The 19,937-nt window shown below is 48.7% G+C and overlaps 1 protein-coding gene across 1 annotated transcript; it reads right to left on the bottom strand.

The window, feature by feature from the left end:
• Nucleotides 1-7,143: 7,143 nt before the first annotated feature.
• On the bottom strand, nt 7,144-18,880 carry LOC135821338 (NACHT domain- and WD repeat-containing protein 1-like; the record flags this gene model as incomplete). The annotated part of the gene is given in 9 exon segments (XM_065334400.1): nt 7,144-10,098; nt 10,832-11,053; nt 12,455-12,607; nt 12,955-13,166; nt 13,707-13,854; nt 15,551-15,700; nt 16,092-16,210; nt 16,775-17,234; nt 18,687-18,880. Coding segments are annotated over 9 exon segments (3,792 nt in total), but the record flags the coding sequence as incomplete, so codon positions are not given.
• Nucleotides 18,881-19,937: the final 1,057 nt, after the last annotated feature.

Genomic DNA, 19,937 nt, shown 5'->3' with positions numbered 1-19,937 from the left:
GTCACTAGGTCCCAGAATCTCTTTTTCTCTGGCCTTGCCTTCTGCCCACACTAGAGCTGGTTTTTCTCGTCTTGGCTACATAGGTTCTGATCGGTGGAATATGCTGCCTTCCACTGTTCGCTCTTGTACAGATTATCGCCCATTTGTTCGTTCATGCTTAACCTTTCTAGGGGCTCCCGTAAGAAGACCATAGGTCTGTGGGAAACACCCTAGTAAAATAAATAAAATAATAATAATAATAATAATAATAAAAGCAAGAAAAGTCAGGAATATCTCAAATTTCTAGCATGCTCTCGGTACATCAAGCCACAACACCTCAATACCGCGTATATTCTTCCTTCTTCTCCTGAAGAACAATACGTGTACCTGTCGTTGCTATTGCCGCGAAAATGGCCAGTGCCACTCGCTAGATGTAGTAGACAATTGGTCATATTGTAGAAGTGGTCGGATGCATTCCCTTAGGACCCTTACTCATGACTCATGGAAACGTGTCTGACTGGATGGCAGTCTTTCTCCACCTTCTAGCATGTGAACCTTTTAGCAACAGAAACACTACAACTACACGCCGGTTCGCGCAAAGCACTCCTGAAAGCTGGAGCCGCCCTGCAACTGTGCACTCTATCCTTCCCCTTTAATACTATAAATGTAGGCGATTTACGATGGTTCACATTGACCGGTTCATATCATACAAACTCCTCAGGACTACTACGATTTGACCTTTCGATACCCATCATACGAGAGTGTTATTGGTTAAAACTATCATTACTCCCGGCGATGTTTAAAGGCAATAATATAGCACTCCCTAAATACGGAGCAAGAGGTAGCCCTTTCCCAAAGGTGCTCTTTTAATTCGCGCTTAGTGCTTTTCGCGTCCCTCAAAATATGCTGAAAATGTGCTCTTTTTTCAGTGAAGCATAGCCATGATACATGTAGAGGATATAACCCGAGTCAGAGGGTTATACCGGCTGAATATAAAGCCCGACTGCGATAGCAGGAGGGATTTATATGAGGGTACGGTATAACCCGACTACGAGGGTCATATCCTACTTATGCCAGGTACCCCTACGCATTTCCAGAACAACGAACCTATTTGGAGATCTCCTACATCATGCAGTACATGAACATCTTCTGATGGTTATCAGTTGTCAATTGAAAGAATGGTCGAGCAAGGTCAGAAGGAGATTCCTCCGTGGATGTTTGGCATAAGATTTCCTTTCAGTTCCAGTGCATATTGTAGCATCTTCATGATCTTGTCTTGAGTCGTGAGCGGTGCGGAAGTCGACTGAATTGCTGCGGTGCTGGAGTAGTTCGTTGAATCAAACTACCGTCACTAGTTAGATTACAGCTTGGACTCTTTGGTAGTAAGTGTTACTATAATTATGGTACAGTGCTGATTTTCACATGCGGCATCTCATAATCAGTTTTGCTTGCAAGTAGATGCATTTGCATACACTGTTTTGTATCACATTTCAATCCAATCTATTGTAGCCTTTTCCAATCGGGTTGAAGTGCATGTACACTGGTATTATAAACTTATTTACGAAGGAGACAGTCCGTTGATGATCTTCAACTCTTCGAAGTACAATGTACATTGCTGACCCATTCGGGATACTTCGTGGTTATTCGACGTTCTTTATCCTCAGATTCAGTATAACAGAATACTCTGTAGACGAATTCCAGGTCATTCTTCTTTTCCATTGTGTACTGTTCCTCGTCAGTGTGCCGTTCTGTGTGGAGTGTACACGCGCATGTGGTGTCCGTTGTGTCTGTTTATGTATGGTCCGTGCGCTGGAGTACTGCCGCCGTACAAGTTCACTGCCTTTCAGGCAGTGAACTAATACGGTGGCAGTGCCCTAGCGTACGTACCGTGCACCGGGATTTATATTCTATATAAATCCCGCGCGGGATTTATACTGGCCAATATAACCATGGCTAGACGAGCGCTGATTGGCTGAAAACAGGCCCTCCGTTCCGTACCATGGTATAAGTTCAGATATGAACCCAAGCTGAGAAATGAATACGCACTCTTCCATTTATGGGTCCACAAAAGGCAAAACAGGAAGTAAAGTTCAAAATCCCACTTTTTACAGCATTGTGTACCACAGCTTCACCAAGGAGTCGTCAAATACCTTTTTATGGTACATATATTTGACGACTCCCTGAGCTTCACCAACAAACAAAAAATGCCCCCCAAAAAGCGGCGTGCCAAGGCCCATCGAGCACTCGGAAACTGTGATCGCATGCATGAGCAAACAGATTTTGGCACTTTTCAGCTAAAAAAGCTCAAAAAGGGCGATATTCACCAAAAAACGCAATAAAGGGCGAAAGAAACGGGCTTTTCCAAAAAGGGCCAAAAAGGGCGAAAAAAGGGCGAGCACCTTTGGGAAAGGGCTAGCAAGAGGTCATAAACGTTCTTGGTGATTCTTGGTGAATGGTATGCACGACCACTTGATTGGTGTACTCACGTAATGTACGTGTCTGGGTCTATGCTTATTATTATTGCAAATAACGCTGAGTAATTACACGAATGCATAAAAACCAGCATTTGCTTCCGGGAAGGATTCACAAACATAAGACAAAAACACCATGGCTCAATGTAACTGCACATCGAAAAGCAGCTTCTATTGTCAAGTTCGAGTGGCAATGTCAGAAAGACGGTAGACTGTTCGTGCACGATGTTCACCCTGCAGGGGATAAGTCAAGGACGCGGCTCGGCAGAGGAAGATGAGTGCCGCGGGGTGCCATTCCACCGTGACTTATCCCCTGCCAACTGCCGCAGCTGATTAAGGCCTCTAAAAGCGTGCCCAGGCGAATGCCGAGTCGGGCTTGGCAGTCCTGAGAAAGAGCTGAGAGGAGAGTTGTGCTGGGTCGGCCCAGTCGACCGCGCAGGCTCGCGGTGGCTGAAAACTCCAACACGCGCTGTGGGGGAGAGCTCTTCTGCATTCTCAGTACGTGGCCAAGGAACTCCCAACGCCGTTGGTCAATCTCGAGCGAAATTGGTGCTGAGCCGCAGATGTCGTACAGATGCTTGTTGGTAATAATTGTGTTCGGGAACTTAACGCCAGCCATTGTTCTCAGATGCCTTCGATGAAAGGTGGCAATCCCTCTGGTGGTGGCATCTGTGAGACCCCATGTCGCACAGTTGTACAACAGCACTGGCTTCACATACTATGCTTATTGCAAGTACAGTATAACCTGTATCAAAAGACCACCGTCACGTGACTAGCGACCAGCCCGGTGAGCCTGGTGAGTTGAAGTTTTTGGAACACTTGGGAAAACATATTCATTGTGTGTATTTTGCACGTAAAAGAGGCTGATCACCAGCCTGGTACATGTACTACAGACCGCAGGCACGGACGGTCTCACATTCACAATACTTATGGTGATATGGCTGTGCGGTGAAAACCTCCAACTAAGGACCACCTGCCACTAAAGACCACTTTTTCGGGCACCAAGGCCAAGGGGTGGTCGTTAGTTACAGGATTTACTGTAGTTCTCTTTCGTGACAGTTTGTACCAGGTAAGTCAATCTGATACTGAACATTGTCGTACCGTTAGAAGAAGCTACTGCAAAGTGAGAAACTTTCGCTAGCGATTGAACTTTGCTAATATACATCGCCGCAAACGGCTCAGTATATTGATCGTAGACAGTGCAAGATCCGACTGAAGCCATACCATCGCAAAAGATTCTCATCGTGAGCCGGCCCAATTTAATGAAGAAGCATACTGTAAGACATGTTATTATAACGAGTCGCAAATTTAACGATTGTCCAAAATTCATAGGTTAACGAGAAGATTATGTTAACAATCTTGCAGTATTCTGCCATATACACACACAGCATATATGAAGCAGTACGGCCTCAACGGATCTATTATAACGAAGAAATGTCATCCGTTAAAACGTTAGAATGATTTGCTTCCTCGTTATATATACATGTCTTACAGTAATTTGTGCGCCGTGAAAGTTTATCGTTTTACAGTAGTAAGTTATCTGTCAGTCATTGCGCGCTGCGCATGCGTACAGGGCATGTATCACAACTAATACTTAAGTACTTACTTACAAATTTATGTCTAGGAAAAGGTATTTCTGAATTGTCTTCTCAGTTTGGTCAGCCAGTCGGATAGGAGTAGGGAGCTGGGCAACTTTTTTTCCATTTTTTCAGGTTACGTTGTGGAGGTCAAACCGGTGTCTTTCGTTTTGATAGTATTTCCTCTGATGGTCAACTCGTTGCTGGATGCTCTGGCAATTCTGTGGATACGTGTTGCGAAATGGCTCAAGTAAGTTCTGAAATACGAGGGCCGTTGTGGGAGTTTTGTTTTCTTGTTCATGTATATTTTGAACATCAACTGTGAGGAATTCACATGGAAACGAGTTACGAAGCAACTCATTATTACATTTTATTGGCTCAGTATCCGAGTTAAATCAACTGTGAGACAAAGAATAAGACACGGAGGTAGCCCTTGGCGGATTATGCCAGCATAATATTTGGCATAATCTTGGGATTTCGTCAAAAATTTATGCTCCGGCGTAATATACGGATTCCAACGTGTAAGGTCGGCATGATCTTTCGGTTTAGACAAAAATTATGCTTAGGCGTATAATACAGCTTTGTCAGAAAGCCTGCAGATGTTTTTTTTTTAAATACCCCAGTTACGACTCCTTGTCATAGCCCTTGGCGGATTATGCCGGCATAATATTTGGCATAATCTTGGGATTTCGTCAAAAAATTATGCTCCGGCATAATATACGGATTCCAACGTGTAAGGTCGGCATAATCTTTCGGTTTAGACAAAAATTATGCTTAGGGCATGGCCGTGTGTGTATGCGTGGTTTCTCAATCCTCTATGTACAGCGTGAATACATAGTGGAACCGAGCATAATTCAGCATATTTGTTCGCATAACTGTGGCATAATCAAAAGCATAATTTGACGATTGGCCGAGCATAGTCCGCCAATGGCTACACGGAGGTGCAGACATTGGCATTGCATGAACGAACGAACAGCGAATTGACAGAATGAAAGCTATTATTGCTATGTTTGTGATCATTATGAGTGCGAGCAGGTTTATTCACTGCTTTATTTATGGAGTTTTGTTTTGCTACTTCTCCCACCTCGTCTTACGAGTAGATTGTGTGTTCAATAGAGTTGGAAACACGGATACTGAGCCAATAAATATAATTATAATAGAAGAAATCACATGGAAACGAGTTATGACGCAACTATCCACCCGCTGTCACAAGAGATAACAAGCAGTCAGAAGGTGAGTTCAGATTTGAGTCATTTTGTTCTTATCTGAGTCCGCGATCATGGAGAGCATCGTGTGATGCGATCATGGAGAGCTTCGTGCGATGCGATCATGGAGAGCATCGTGTGATGCGATCATGGAGAGCATCGTGCGATGCGATCATGGAGAGCATCGTGCGATGCGATAAAGGAGAGCATCGTGCGATACGATTTATGGAGAGCATCGTGCGATGCGATCATGGAGAACATCGTGTGATGCGATCATGGAGAGCATCATGCGATGCGATCATGGAGAGCATCGTGCGATGCGATCATGGAGAGCATCGTGCGATGCGATCATGGAGAACATCGTGGGATGCGATCATGGAGAGCATCATGCGATGCGATCATGGAGAGCATCGTGCGATGCGATCATGGAGAACATCGTGTGATGCGATCATGGAGAGCATCATGCGATGCGATCATGGAGAGCATCGTGCGATGTGATCATGGAGAGCATCGTGCGATGCGATCACAGCCGTCATGTCCTAAGTGTTCTTCGGCGTCCGATCGTACTGTACTACTAGTGCTGCAGTCACACCTCGCTTAACCGCACACTTCCGTTTTCCACAAACATATCCGGATAGGCGAGGGAACCGGATAATCGAACACACATACTGTAAGTTGTGTATGTATGTATGTATGTATGTATGTATGTATGTATGTATATTTTTATTTGAATTCGCAAGTACACACGGGCTACAAGCCCAATTACATGGAAGCGAATGCCATAATGAGGCCAATTTTAAAGAAAAAAAGGTGGAGGAAGGAGGAGGATGGTAGCAAAGCAACAGGGAGGACAATTCAGGAGCAAAATCAACAATTGCACAAATGTGAGAGCACCTGAGACCGAGGGTACCTGTGGAGCGATAAAATGCCAAGCAAACAGAAGAAAGGAAATCACAAGCCAATACACGCTAAACTGCGCTTGAGTTATAATGAAGGGGAAAACCGGAGCTCAAGAAAATTATAGCATACAAAGTCATAATAAGAAGTCAACTTGATGAGAAGTAGCACAAGCAAACATTTCCTGACAACGAGAGGGGCTGTAACTACAGCCACAGCAGTAGCTGCTGTAGCAGTAGCAGCAGCAGCAACAACAACAACAACATGCATGGCATATTCTGTAAATCGGTTACCAACGATTTTCTTCCGGATGGCGAGCGATTCGGATAAAAGGAGGACCGGATAAACGAGGTCTGACTGTATTTTTAGTTTATTGGTACTGCACTCGCCACACTCTGGTTCAAGTCCTGCCCGGGAGCGGTTTTTCCAGCCGTGCTGCTACCCACAGTCAACTGGGAACTTGTGGCTGGGCACAATGGGGTACATGCATGCGGCGAATGGGATTTTCTCGGCACTTTTGCCAATGGTTGTGAGATTTATCCCCTCGCCCCCATCGTTAGGCGCTGCATCTGCCGCTAGGGTTTGCCGGGTGTTCGCGGCCGTCGTGAATTCCCTTCGGAGAACGGACACTATAATTGGCCTTTTTTTACTTGCCACACTCACCACTCTGAGTGTCGGTTGCCATGGTGATATCGATGCAGCTGACGGGGTGTTGCCAAGTATCCTGCACCGCAGCTGGTGAGCTTACAGTATGTCAGCCTCGCCGCCAGGAGCTGCATCTCACCACCTTGATATGATCAGACATGGTGAAAACAATAGAATTGTGTACGGTACCATTCGCCTGTTCAGTAATCTCTCCTCGTCTTCTACCGAGGGTAGCAACGTGTCGTCTGAGAGTGCATAGAGGAGGAGTGATGATGGTGGAAACAACTACAATATCTACTCAACCTGTAAACAGAACTTTTTCATTCTTTGTGGACTCGTCAGGGCAGCACAGAGGTAATGAGGCCGGACTTGATAACAATGAAAATATCTTTTTCGTTTCATCGATACTTTCCAAGCGGCCAGATTTAAACCAGGCCCGGACGTACCATATCTATTATGCTAACGTAGTAAATTCTATAAAACAATGCATATCTGCAGAGCAAGTCCACAAAAAGTGACAACCAAGGTGAAATATTGTGTGTTGAAAAATCCACAAAACTATCTACTGGGCAGTCAAGTCAAGATAGGATTCTTGTAGTAACAATGCCTGCTATTATCCAAAGCAATGTGCCAAATGCAAGCCTACTGGAAATACCAGGTGTAACTCACTGTCTCTATTCAGAGTTCTACGCGCATTAAAGGCTGTTTTCTGAGGATCGCTTAGTGCGTGAAACAGTTAAAACACTTTTCTCATCACCTTGTTATTGTTTAAAGGGTTATCATCTGTGGACTATGCTTGACTAAAATGAACAGCTTACTATAATCGTAACCTACTGGCGTGATATCTACTGGTAGCGTGGCAAGATAGCAGTACATGTGTGATCTGGTCAAGCTGTGGAGTGGGACTCTGCATCACATGCGTCGATCACTTTCAAGCAGTACGTTCAGTCTAGATCACTCCGGTGCAAAGCAATGTGTACAGCATGGTGCGCTGGCACTGGGAGCACCAGCAGCAGCACCAGCACCAGTAGCAGCACCAGCAGCAGCACCAGCAACAGTAGCAGCACCAGCACCAGTAGCAGCACCATCACCAGTAGCAGCACCAGTACCAGTAGCAGCACCAGCACCAGCAACAGTAGCAGCACCAGTAGCAGCGAAAGCAGCCGCAGTGCAGACCCTAGCCGAGAGTGTCACAGCAGAATGCATGCCTTGCTTCCAGCGTGCTGGTTCGCCGCGGGACCTGCTTCGCCGCCTCGTTTTTCGTCTCCAGGGTTCAATTCCGGCGAACATCCCGGTCCATCCGCGAAAGCTTTGTCCGTCGGTGGCTTATCAGCACTTATGACGTCATCATTGGCCGAACTGATCGCCGCATTACAATGGTGAGGTGTGCTCTCGCCAGGTTCAGCGTCCTCGTCGCGAGAACTCATCGTCATAACGGCGGGCTCTGCACGCGTCGCGTCCAGAGTGCTGGGGACGCGGTTTGACCGGCTGCTGCCAGCGTACTGTTTGTGTACATAGTCACAAGGAGTGCTCGCCTCCTGTCCATCACGACCGTCAACATCATCATCATCGTCATAATCTCCACGATGGTCACGGTGGATTCGGAATGCGCTAGCTGGAGATACGGTACCGCCTGGAGCCTGGGCAACTTTGCTCCGTGGCGATCTGTTGGCTGCAGGATCTACCATTGCTGTGGTTGCCGCCGGTGAACGCTGCAACTGGTTAAGTTGACTGGCATCAACCGCGTGCTGGTGGACTGTTTGTCGACCAACTGATGATGTAGCATCAGATGATGTCAGTGGTGCGTTAGACGATGTCCCTGTAGAAGCAAATGATGTGATAGGGATGGCAGACAATGCTGTGGATGAGCCTGCGGGCTGCGTCGGTCGCGCAGGCCTGATGCACTCCAGCTGAAGCGGTGCTTCGTTGCCATGGCGCAGCAGAGCACAGTGCACCTGACCGTGTTTGTTGCCCCAGGCAACAAAGCTGCCGCTGGCGCTACTACTGCTGCTGCTGCTGCTGCTGCTGCCATCACTGGATTGGCCGCACGTAAACGCGGTGATGCCGTCCTCGGGCATTACGGATGCCACCGGGTCTTCCAACGTTGCCAGCGACCGGCACACCTTGATGCAAGTCTGCGTGTCGCCAATGGCTAGAAGGTCACCTAGCGGGCACAAGAATGTCACGGGAAATTGACAAGTGTGCGAGTGCAGTGGAGACCCATCCGTAGAAGACCAGCTGGAGAGTTCGCCGCCTGTTGTCGCCGTGAATATGCTCGTACCGTCTGCGCTAGCTGTAACCGCGCTGAGAGGACTCGAGTGCACAGGTCGCAGCTGAAAGACGGGCCTCACGTCCGCGATGACCAAGTGTTCGGCCGTTGGCGACGACTGGCTTGACGTCGCGGATGACTCATTGATGACGTCATCCAGTGTAGCAGTGATGTCGTACGCGTTTGCGGTGCCGTCTTTCGAGGCGGTTACCACCAGAGTAATCCCTCCGTTGTTCGGACGGCAAAGTGCACTAGCCGTGAGCGGAGCTCGATGACCAATCAGGCGAGAAAGCACTTGGCCGGACCAGATGTCCCAGATAAGACTAGTACTGTCGTCGGACGACGTCACCGCCACCCTGGCCTGAAGTTGCAGCAACGCATTCACTGGCTTGCGGTGCTTGATGAATGTACGCACGTTGGTCCAAGCGGCGTGTTTCGTCGTTGTGTCAGGAGCTGCACCATCCGTCTTAACCCGCTGCCAGTGATGCATCTTACCGCTGGCATGGGCCGACAGGAAAGCCAGTGGTTCGTCATCACCACTGTGTGACAGTAGTGACAGAGCTCGCACCGGACTGTCACAGTTTAGCGAGCTCCTCACTGTTTCACCATAGCCGCCGCCGTCGTGCAGCAGCGAGCGTTCAAACACGCCGCCATCCTGGCTGCCCGATATGACCGTGTTGCCCTGGGCAACGAGAGCCGTCGTTCTTCCGCGATGACATCGTGGTGCGGAGCAGTACGGATCGGCGTCCAAATCCAGAGCGGTCACCGTGCCATCGGACAGTGCCGTTAGCGCATAGCGTCCGTTGACCCCCTTTAACACCGCAAGCGGCTGGTAGTCAACGGTTACCACGAGAAGCTTCGCCGCCGTCGAGATGTCCCAGACACGGACGGTGGAGTCGAGTGCGCAGCTGAAGATGCGGTGGCGTGAGTCGTCGACGGTAACACCACTAACCGGTGCCGTGTGACCGCGGAAGATTGTGATTGGACGCTGTGGCCGAGAGGTATCCCACAGCGCTATTGCTCTGTCGTGCGAGCCGGACACAACTTGGTTTGGTCTGTGGCATCAACCGCATGAAATCGCATACACACACGGCAAACGTGCACGGTGCATCCGTGTACACGCACGCATGCACACACGCACACACACACACATGCACGCTCACATGCACACATATACACGCACACACACACATACACACACACACACACACACACATGCACACACACACACAAGCACACACACACACACAAACACACTCACACACACACATACATACACACACACACACACACACACACACACACACACACACACACACACACACACGCGCATAAACGTTCCCATGCAGGACAAGAGAGTGAAGAAGAGAAGATGAAAGTTGCAAGTCTGGTGAACACAATGGTTAAAGTACAATGTGGAATTGAGGAATAACAAGAACAAATGCTCCTAACACCCAGCTACAGACTGTCAAACTCTAGTCTAAGTGAATGCTCCTAAAGTGTAGTCGGGGCCATCTTTAGCCCGCTTTCTTGCCAATCTGAACTCCCACTGGCTGACTTTTCTGTTTGCTTCAGTAACCATGGGCGATAACAGAAAAGCACATGACAACGGAAATATGTTCACAACATGGGACATGAGGTCTGACGCCGAGTGATCTTCTAGAGTATTCGGCGCTCGGACTTGGAACGCGATGACATGCGACATCTACCGTGAACATATACGCGTGTCGGCACATTCGCACGCACACACGAGCACGACGGCACACACAGACGAGAACACGATCTCACCTGCCAGTCACAGCAGCTAGCCCGGACACAGCTGCGGTGTGGAACTGCAGCACGGTCTGCAGCTCCCCGCTCAGCTGACCCCAGACGGCCACCTCTCCACTGGCCCCGCCCGTGTACAGCCGTGACTCATCGCAGGACAGTACAATGCTGTGAAGACTGTTGTCATGGTTGCTGCTTGCTTGCACAGGACTTTCCAGTTTGAATAACTCCTTGCCAAGGCCGCTGAAGGATGTAGCACACAAAAACACACACGCACACACACGCACACACACACACACACACACACACACACACACACACACACACACACACACATACACACACACACACACACACACACACACACACACACACACAAACCATTCGCAAGGAATATGAAATTTTCGCTCTACGTCTATCAAGTCTTTGGATATAAATCAATGCTGGACTCGCAGCAATGTGGAAAATCGTTCGACACGGTATTAGAATCTGTTGGCAAAGTGTTTGACAGGAGGACCTGGCTTCCTCTTGGAGTGGACGAGATTATTCACCGATATTATGCTCTGCTTGTAAGAGGTTTCGTCCACAACGGAGAAAACAGAAGTTAGTCACTAACTTAAGCTAGTGCACATATGTTGTGGAATTTCCCCCCGCCACACAACCACTCTCCGACTCATCCACGCGGGCAAGAGGACGACACAGTTTCTTGAATAATATCTCTTGGAATAAATAACTAACTGGCGGGCGGGAGAACGGGGGAGAAAAGACAAAGAAATAATAAACAACCAACAGTTATAAAACAGAGAAAAGGGCGAACACATCGAAACGACCAATCAGGGACTAATACGTACAGAACACATGACCAAGGCCAAGACAACCAGACCACGGACGAATCACACATGACTCTCATTCCCAGACCAAACTAGCACTGCGCATGTACAGCATTCACTTGACAGTCACTCTCACACAGACGGAAGCACATCCTCACTCTCTGACAACGCGTACTCTTGCATGTACCACATACCATAAACGTCACACATCACACCATACTCGCGCGTACACTTAGACCATATATGACATTCAGACACTGGACTCCACAAGACAAGAACCAAATACAACGACATGCGTAAATCATAGTCGTAATACAAATTCGCAACACATACACATTGAGCAAACCCAACTGTACTCTAAGTCTACAATTGTTCGGCCCATTCACATTCCGGCCTCCCAGGGCTAAAACACATTTCAGGCTCATTAGATGTTGGCCTGTACTGCTGCTGCCTGTTTACACTGTCACACTGAAACTTGCAAAACAAAATTTCGGCCACAAAAATATTCGGCCAAATATGACCAGGCCGAAAATATTTTTACAGGATGCGACAGAGCTCTCGGCCATTGAAGAAAATGTTGAGTCACCTCCACCATTACACTGCGCTCTTTAGGCGACTAGACCCTCCTGCACACAACCATCACCATTGCGAGGACACTTCCGTAGACGATATTGATGAACTCCTTCAGACAGCTGTTTCGCTAATACATAGCTCATCAGTGAAGGTAGATGTTGAATGATTAAAAATATAAAAAATAGCCAAAAATAAATATGCGCCGAATATCTGTCGACTTTCAGTATGCTCCAGAACTCACCTACTGACGAGGTCGGTGTTCCAAAAGCGTACGGTACCGTCCTGGCCCACCGACACTGTACGGTGCGAGTGGCTGAGAACACACAGGTCGTTCACTCTACCGCTGTGCCCGGTCATGACGGCCTCACAGACTCCAGTTTTCACCGTCCACACACTGCACGCATAAAATGAACACAAAGCACAAACAAAGCTACAGTGAAATCTATGCTTTTCCTTCACCTGGAAGTGTAAGCCAACTGTTCCTGCATTGGTGTATGGCTTTATAGCATACAGTACACATACAATAGGCTGTTAAAACCCAGTGATAGTTTGAGGGCAGTTCCTGTGCAGAGACGGCGACGACGTGACAAGACTAGACTCACGCCAAATAGCACAATGGCCAAACATTGCACTGGCCAAACGGTACAGTCACAGTGGCCAAACAGCACAATGACCACACGACGCAATGGCCAACGGGTACAATTGCCAAACTGCACAAACATAAACTACCACATGACTCACCGCAACACTCCTTGCTCATCCCCGGTGACGCACAGCTCTCCAGTCTTGTCCAGATCCAGGCAGGTGACTGGTGACTGGTGACCTTCCAGCATCTGCTCCATGTCGCCGCTGAATGGATCCCAGTAGCGAGCTGTGCGATCATTGCTTCCGCTCACCAACACTAGGCTCTGGTACGCGCCGCATTGCAACGGGTCTCTGCTGCCAGGGACAACCTAGATATGCCGGGGAAATCACACACAACAGGGCAACGTGTGTACTATACTTGCATACCAATATGTTGCGACTTCGGCGGGAATATATGAAGAATTTGTTTGCTTGTGCGCTCTAGATGGCAGTAATGAGTCTGTGAACTGTAAAGCAAAATGTGCAGGGGCGTCGGACACGGTACGGTCACTACGGTATTGACCGTACCACTATGCACCCCAAGTACCCTGTGAGCCAATAAAATACACTGATTTGGGCTCTAACTTCCCAAAATTTTCGGCTCAGCCATCCCTCCCACACGAGTGAATTGTACTTCAGTTGGCTGACCGTACCACACTAAATTACCTTCCGACGCCCCTGATGTGTGAGCTCGAACGCTTGGAACAGCAACATGTTTCATGCCCACCCCGCCAAACAACCCGTGCACGAACGCATACACACATGCACGTGCTCGCGCACGCTCGCACACACCCACACACACACACACAAACAAACACACCCACACACACACACACACACACCTACACATCCATGCTCACATCCATTACCTTCAGGGCTAGACAAGTGACAGCTTGGCTGTGCGACCGGAGCTTTGACATCACATGCTGACCGGCCGTTCTAAACGGACAGGCGAGTGGTGTCAAGCTCGATACCGTCGTGTCTCTTGACGCTTTGATGAGATTGTGCAACCGAGACCTAAAGTTTGTATGAAAGAGACAGAAAGATGAAAAATGGCAATGATGAATATGATGATGACAACAAACTTGGATAAATTCGCTAACCCCTTTGCAGCCACCTCCAAACATGCGTAGTGTGTGTGATGAAAACAACTTGATTATCATCCTCTTTTACTTGTCGAAACAACTACGTTTACAGAGGGGTTATGCGAACGATGCAGGGCCGGAGGAAGGAGTTTGGGAGTGGTCCGGCCAACCTTTGAGGGGGGGGGGGGGTCCGGGGGACCTCCGCCGGGAGAAATATTTAAAATTTACGTGAAATAGAGCGAATTTGGGCGTCTCTTAAGGCTCCAGAAAATGCAGAAAATTATAGTAAAAGAACACAAACACAACTTTTTTTAACCGTATGATTAAAGCCATACAGTGCCGGTCATGGAGTCCTGAGCTACTTCGAAGCACATCACACGTCGGCAGTACAGTCGAGTCGTGTACCTCTGGATTTTTACACCGGTTTTGCACGAATCACATGGACCATCCAGCTGGGAAAGTGGTCCGGCCATGGCCGGACCAGCCTGACCGGTTCCGCCGGCCCTGCGATGTCATGGTGGTTGTTGTGTTGTTGTTTGGCTTTATTTAGAGTGGAGTTCCAAAACAGGCCTAAACCTAATGACAATGGTCCCACTGATAATAAGAGAAAAGAAAAAATATAAAAATAAGCGGACAAACAGAACAAAGAAGAAGATACAGCTGTAGTTAGATAACTAATATGAGCACGACAGCAGGGGAAAAAATGTCCAAGCACGGAAACCGGGAAGAAAGGAGAGAGAGAGAGAGAGAGAGAGAGAGAGAGAGAGAGAGAGAGAGAGAGAGAGAGAGAGAGAGAGAGAGAGAGAGAGAGAGAGAGAGAAAGAGAGAGAGAGCGAGAGAGAGAGAGAGAGAGAGAGAGAGAGAGAGAGAGAGAGAGAGAGAGAGAGAGAGAGAGAGAGAGAGAGAGAGAGAGAGAGAGAGAGAGAGAGAGAGAGAGAGAGAGAGAGAGAGGTAGTGAAGCAGATGAGTTCATCCTAGTTGAGGGTACTGCCTAACAGAAAGGCCAGGCTTAGCGATTTGAAAGTAGAGCGCTTTCTTTCGAGGCGTGCTGTGTCAGGCGAGCTAGTTCCACAGGATAGCTCCAGCATGGCTAATGCGCTTAGCTGAGGATGCAGTGGTGGACACAGGAATGATGAGTAACTTGCTTCTCCCTCCTCGTGTTCAGAGAGAGGGACTACGGGTGAAAGAGCTTGCAAACAGAGTACTTGAAAATTTGTTCAGGCAGCGCCAAATGAGTACAATAATGTGCAGGTGGGTGTATATGCTGAGGGTATGGGCGTTCATGCGTTCAAGTAAGGGAGCCGTGTGAGTGCGAGGGGCTGCCTTGCACACCGAGCGAGCCGCACGTTTGAACAAACCATTTCGGCGCTTGGTGAGTCAGCGAAACTGCTTACGGAAACTGAGTATACAGTTTGTATCGGTGGTTTCCATGGTTTTGCTAGTCCACCGTGCGGTGCCGCGACTTTGCTAAAGCGTCTCAACTGATGATGTAACCAAACCGAACGCCGATGTCCCACAGTCAAGTACCTGGTTAATACTATGGGATATCGGCGTTTCCCTTTCATTTCTTATCGATGATGTAATCGCAAAAAACCTCACAATGACTCTTTCTGCAGTGCACATCTTACCTCTCATGTGCTTGGTCATTCCTGACAAGAGGTAGCAGTCGTGTAAGCAGCTCGGCACTAAGGTGTTCGCTGTTCTGCCGCAGAGACGGGCTTGCCAGGAGCAGGGTGTCGCGGAGAAGTCGCAGCTCCTCGGATACATGGCACTCCTCCCTGCACGCACCCAAGCAGGCATGTTTGCATAGACAGCATGAGCATAGCAGAGAAAAGTAATTGCCCCCATTTCAGACCCCCATGTGCACACATGCACGCATGTGCATGCACACACACTAACGCATACACACACACACACCTGTCCTGTCCTGTAGAGTCACTGCCACAAAAGGGTCACGTGATCCCATCACTGGGAAACTTGAGAAGAGAGAGAGAGAGGACACGACGCTCGATGATGCTCCAGGTGCACGGGTAGTCGCACACACACACACACATAAACACACACACACACACACACACACACACACACACACACACACACACACACACACACACACACACACTGGACACCAGTGTTATGAAGAGCACTTAACGTGGCACGTGAACTCACATGACTTGAGGCAAGCTGGGTACAAGTGGGTCAAAGTCGGCAATCAGTGCAGCCACACCGCACGCACGAATCTTTGTCAGCATCCATGAGTAATCACTCAGCAAGCTACGACGAATCTCCTGAAAGAGAGAATGCACAAGATGTAAGGTTAGCATTTGAAAAAGATCTCGGCCGAAAGAATTAAAAAAACACAAATGATTGATATCCTTCTTGCGCTGAATTTGTGCAGCAAATGATCGTTCCTATTCATATATCCAATTACAGGAGCCTCCTAGAAAGACATAGATAGGGAAGGAGGGAAAGAGGTGAATTTTCAATTGACAATAGTTCTCTATACTTTATGTATTCCATATAGGAATGGGATGAGTAGGTTCAGTTGACAAACCCAGTCTTTCTTTTCATCTCTTTCTCTTCATATCTCTCCTTTCATGTCTATAGCGGACAATTCCTCAAACTCTGCTCCTCTTCCTCCTTCGTATGGCAAACATTCATGAAACACACCGGAAAAGTACCAAATTCTGCTCAAATTCTGCTCAAATTCTGCTCGTTCTCTGCCAGTATTATCCACCTAGCGCAAGCCCCCTCCCCCCCCCCCCCCCTGCAATCCACTTTCTATTCATCCCTACTTCTCATCCCTCCAGCCCCCCCCCCCCCCCCCCACCCCTGCTCTCAATCTTCCTCACCTCCAGACGACCAGACTCAACAAGCTGGTAGGGAAGCTCGTTCAACTTGCGTAGGTTGTACCTTTTGGATTCGCTCGCCCGAGCCTTGTCCATTGCATTGGCAGTGGTCTCGTTCACTGCACTCATGCAGGCCTCGTGCATTGCACTCGTGCTGACCTTATTCAGTTCACTGCCACTTGCCTCGTACATAGCACTTGTGCTGGTCCCCTTCATTGCACTCGTGCTGGTGCCGTACAGTGCACTCTTGCTGGCCTCGGTCATTGCACTCACACTGGCCTCCTGTATTGCACTCCTATTAGCCTCGTTCATCGCACTCGTGCTGGCCTCGTTCATTGCACTCTTGCTGGCCTCGTTCATTGCACTCACACCGACACTGTCCGGGGATTCCCCGAAACACAGAGGCTGCAGCATGATGCCGCGGTCCTCAGAGCTGTCCGTCGCTAGGATTCCATCTTCAACTCTACGCAGCACAGCAAGAGAGTATCACACATTATTATACTGAAGTCCCTCTCATCAGCAACAACACATATGACCGATTGGTTTGCAGGCCTGCCTGCGAATCATGAGGTCCCGGGTTCGAGACCCGCGCTGGTAGCTGGGAGCGTGTAAAGACTTTTTACGTGTGTAAGGACTTTTATGCGTGGTGAACTGCGCCGACACCCACGGTCAACTGGGTGCTCACAGCTCAGAGTGAGGGTAACAAGGATGCAGTTTACAGGGTTATGGGCCGTTACACGCCCGATTGGTTGAGAGACTCACCTACTCTCCCCTGACTCACTTGTGAGGTCTGCATTTGCCACTAAGGTGTGCAAGGCATAGGCATAGTGGTGGCCTGCGGAAGCGAAGGCTAGTTTGTGTGTTTCTGAACATTCAAGCAATGCCAACGCGAATCCCGCGAATTATTATTATTATTATTAAGTTTCTCTCATGTATGCCAGTATATTAACGAGTATGGGCCGCACTGGAGTATAAGCCACAGCCAGATTTGTTGTCACAAGATACAGACATTCACCCTGTATTTCAAGGTTGATTTGACCGCCATGGTATAAGCATGAAGTGGCTACAGTGGAGTCTGCACATCCTTAGGAAGATAGTATAAGCAGTATCGATTTTTAGGGTGAATTACAAGGGTGTAAAGTGCGGCTTTTGCTCCGGACAATGCCGTACTCATGAAACCAGTCTAAAACGGCTACTCAGGGAACGTTCAAAACGTGGTCTCTGTTACCAGGTCATCTCCTTATCCATACCCAATTGACTGGATGTAGCAACCCCGCTTGGTCCTAGCTGGGGTGGTCCGCTTTCGGAACAGGCGGTTACCTAACTCGAGTGGTCGCCTTATACATGTTATGAGTTCTGATAGTACTGTAAGGCAGAAATTGTCGGTGGTGCTTTTTTTCGGTAACTTCGGTGCCGTCAATTTTTACCGAAAATAAAACGCACCGAAAATTCCGGTACTACTGGTACAACTACCGTAAAGTCGCGGATAAAAGCCGGGTTTGCATACAAGCACATCGCGGATAGAAGCCTGAAAATCAAACGGGGTCAAATGCATATAAGCCTGTCGCGCGTAGAAGCCTGGCTTCTGTGCAAGCGCGGATCGTGTAGGTCAAGAGTGCATGCACTATGTACAGTGCATAGTAAACGTGAATACAAGCCTGGCGAAAAATGTCAGTAGTGCATATAAGCATGGTTTGCATACAAGCCTGGTTTGCATTAAAGCCTGATGCCGAAACCGGCTTATGTGCTTATAAGCCCGGCTTTTATCCGCGACTTTACGGTATGCATGCAGTACTAGTACACTTACCTGGAAAACTGGGTTTTTAACGAAAATTTCCGCCCACCGAACCGCCGATTTTGGAGAATACCAAAAATATTACACCACCGAAAAATTTCTGCTTTTAACAGTACTTGCCTCTGTTTACACCGGAAGGGCTTGGCTTTTCCACTCCACTTTCCCAGGAAGAAGTCAGCCAGTGCGGAGTGCCGGTCTCTCTTCACCGCCCGTGTCAGATACCGGTCACGTGCGGCATCCTCCACCAGACAACTGCACCACCTCAGCACACAGCTGTTGTCCACACCGCTGAACACTAGCAACGAGCCAAGCGACTGTAGGCACACACACACACACACACACACACACACACACACACACACACACACACACACACACACATACACACACACACACACACACACACACACATACACACATACACATGCACGCACAGTGTATCCGGCCCATATTTTGTGTTTGTTTAACTATCAGTGACTACATATATGTCTGTAGACGTTGAAAGATCTGTATGCCTTGCAAGAATGCACCGGCTGACTAGCTAGAAAGGGAAAGACATGCTCCACAGGGATCGGAACAATCGTAACGGAAGCATGCGTGTGTGTGTATGTGTGTATGTGTATGTGTATGTGTGTGTGCACTGGGGGCAGGGGTTCTGCAGTTGGATCCCAGGACGGATACCCTGATGCCGTCAATCCTTTTTCTGCACCTTGTCCTCACCCACTTACTGAGGTGTGGTGAGCCCATAAGTGGGATCATTTTCAAGTCCACCCAGAGTTTTGGGATTTCAGAGGGCGTCGGCCGTTGGGGCGTTCAATAGCCAATTGAGTCATCTTTCCAAGATTCCTTTGAGTCTCTCTCCCCTCTCCCGGGGAGACCCACGTGACCAGTTTTGGCAGTGAGCAACAAGTACAAGTGTGTGTGTGTGTGTGTGTGTGTGTGTGTGTGTGTGTCCTTGTGGTCCCCGGCGGCGCTGGAAAGACGTTGTCCAAAGAGACATGAAGGCAGCTGGCGTGGATTCCTGGTTTCAGAATGCCCAAGACCGGCAGAACTGGAGGATGTTCCTTGCTGAGCCACCACCGCACACAGATGATTCGCCACCTTTGCGCTGCTTGCTGTGTGCCAGAGACTTCCCGCCGCCGTAACGACATGGCCCGACACAAGTGCATTGCCCAGCGGAAGTTGCCTGTGTCACAACAGAAGGGTGCCAGGCAATGTATAAAGTGCATGCGGTGGTTGAGGAGCGCTGGAGGACTGGCTGTGCATCGCTGTCCTGTGTCCACGGATGTCCCCACTGTATCTATTCGCCATGAATCTGACTCTTTTCGATGTGATGTTTGTCGCCGCTCTTTCTGCTCCCGTTCTGGTTTG

This window comes from Sycon ciliatum, chromosome 7 (assembly GCF_964019385.1).
Source record: "Sycon ciliatum chromosome 7, ocSycCili1.1, whole genome shotgun sequence".
In the NCBI taxonomy this organism is placed as follows: Eukaryota; Metazoa; Porifera; class Calcarea; order Leucosolenida; family Sycettidae; genus Sycon; species Sycon ciliatum.
This window is presented reverse-complemented; position numbering and strand designations above follow the sequence as displayed.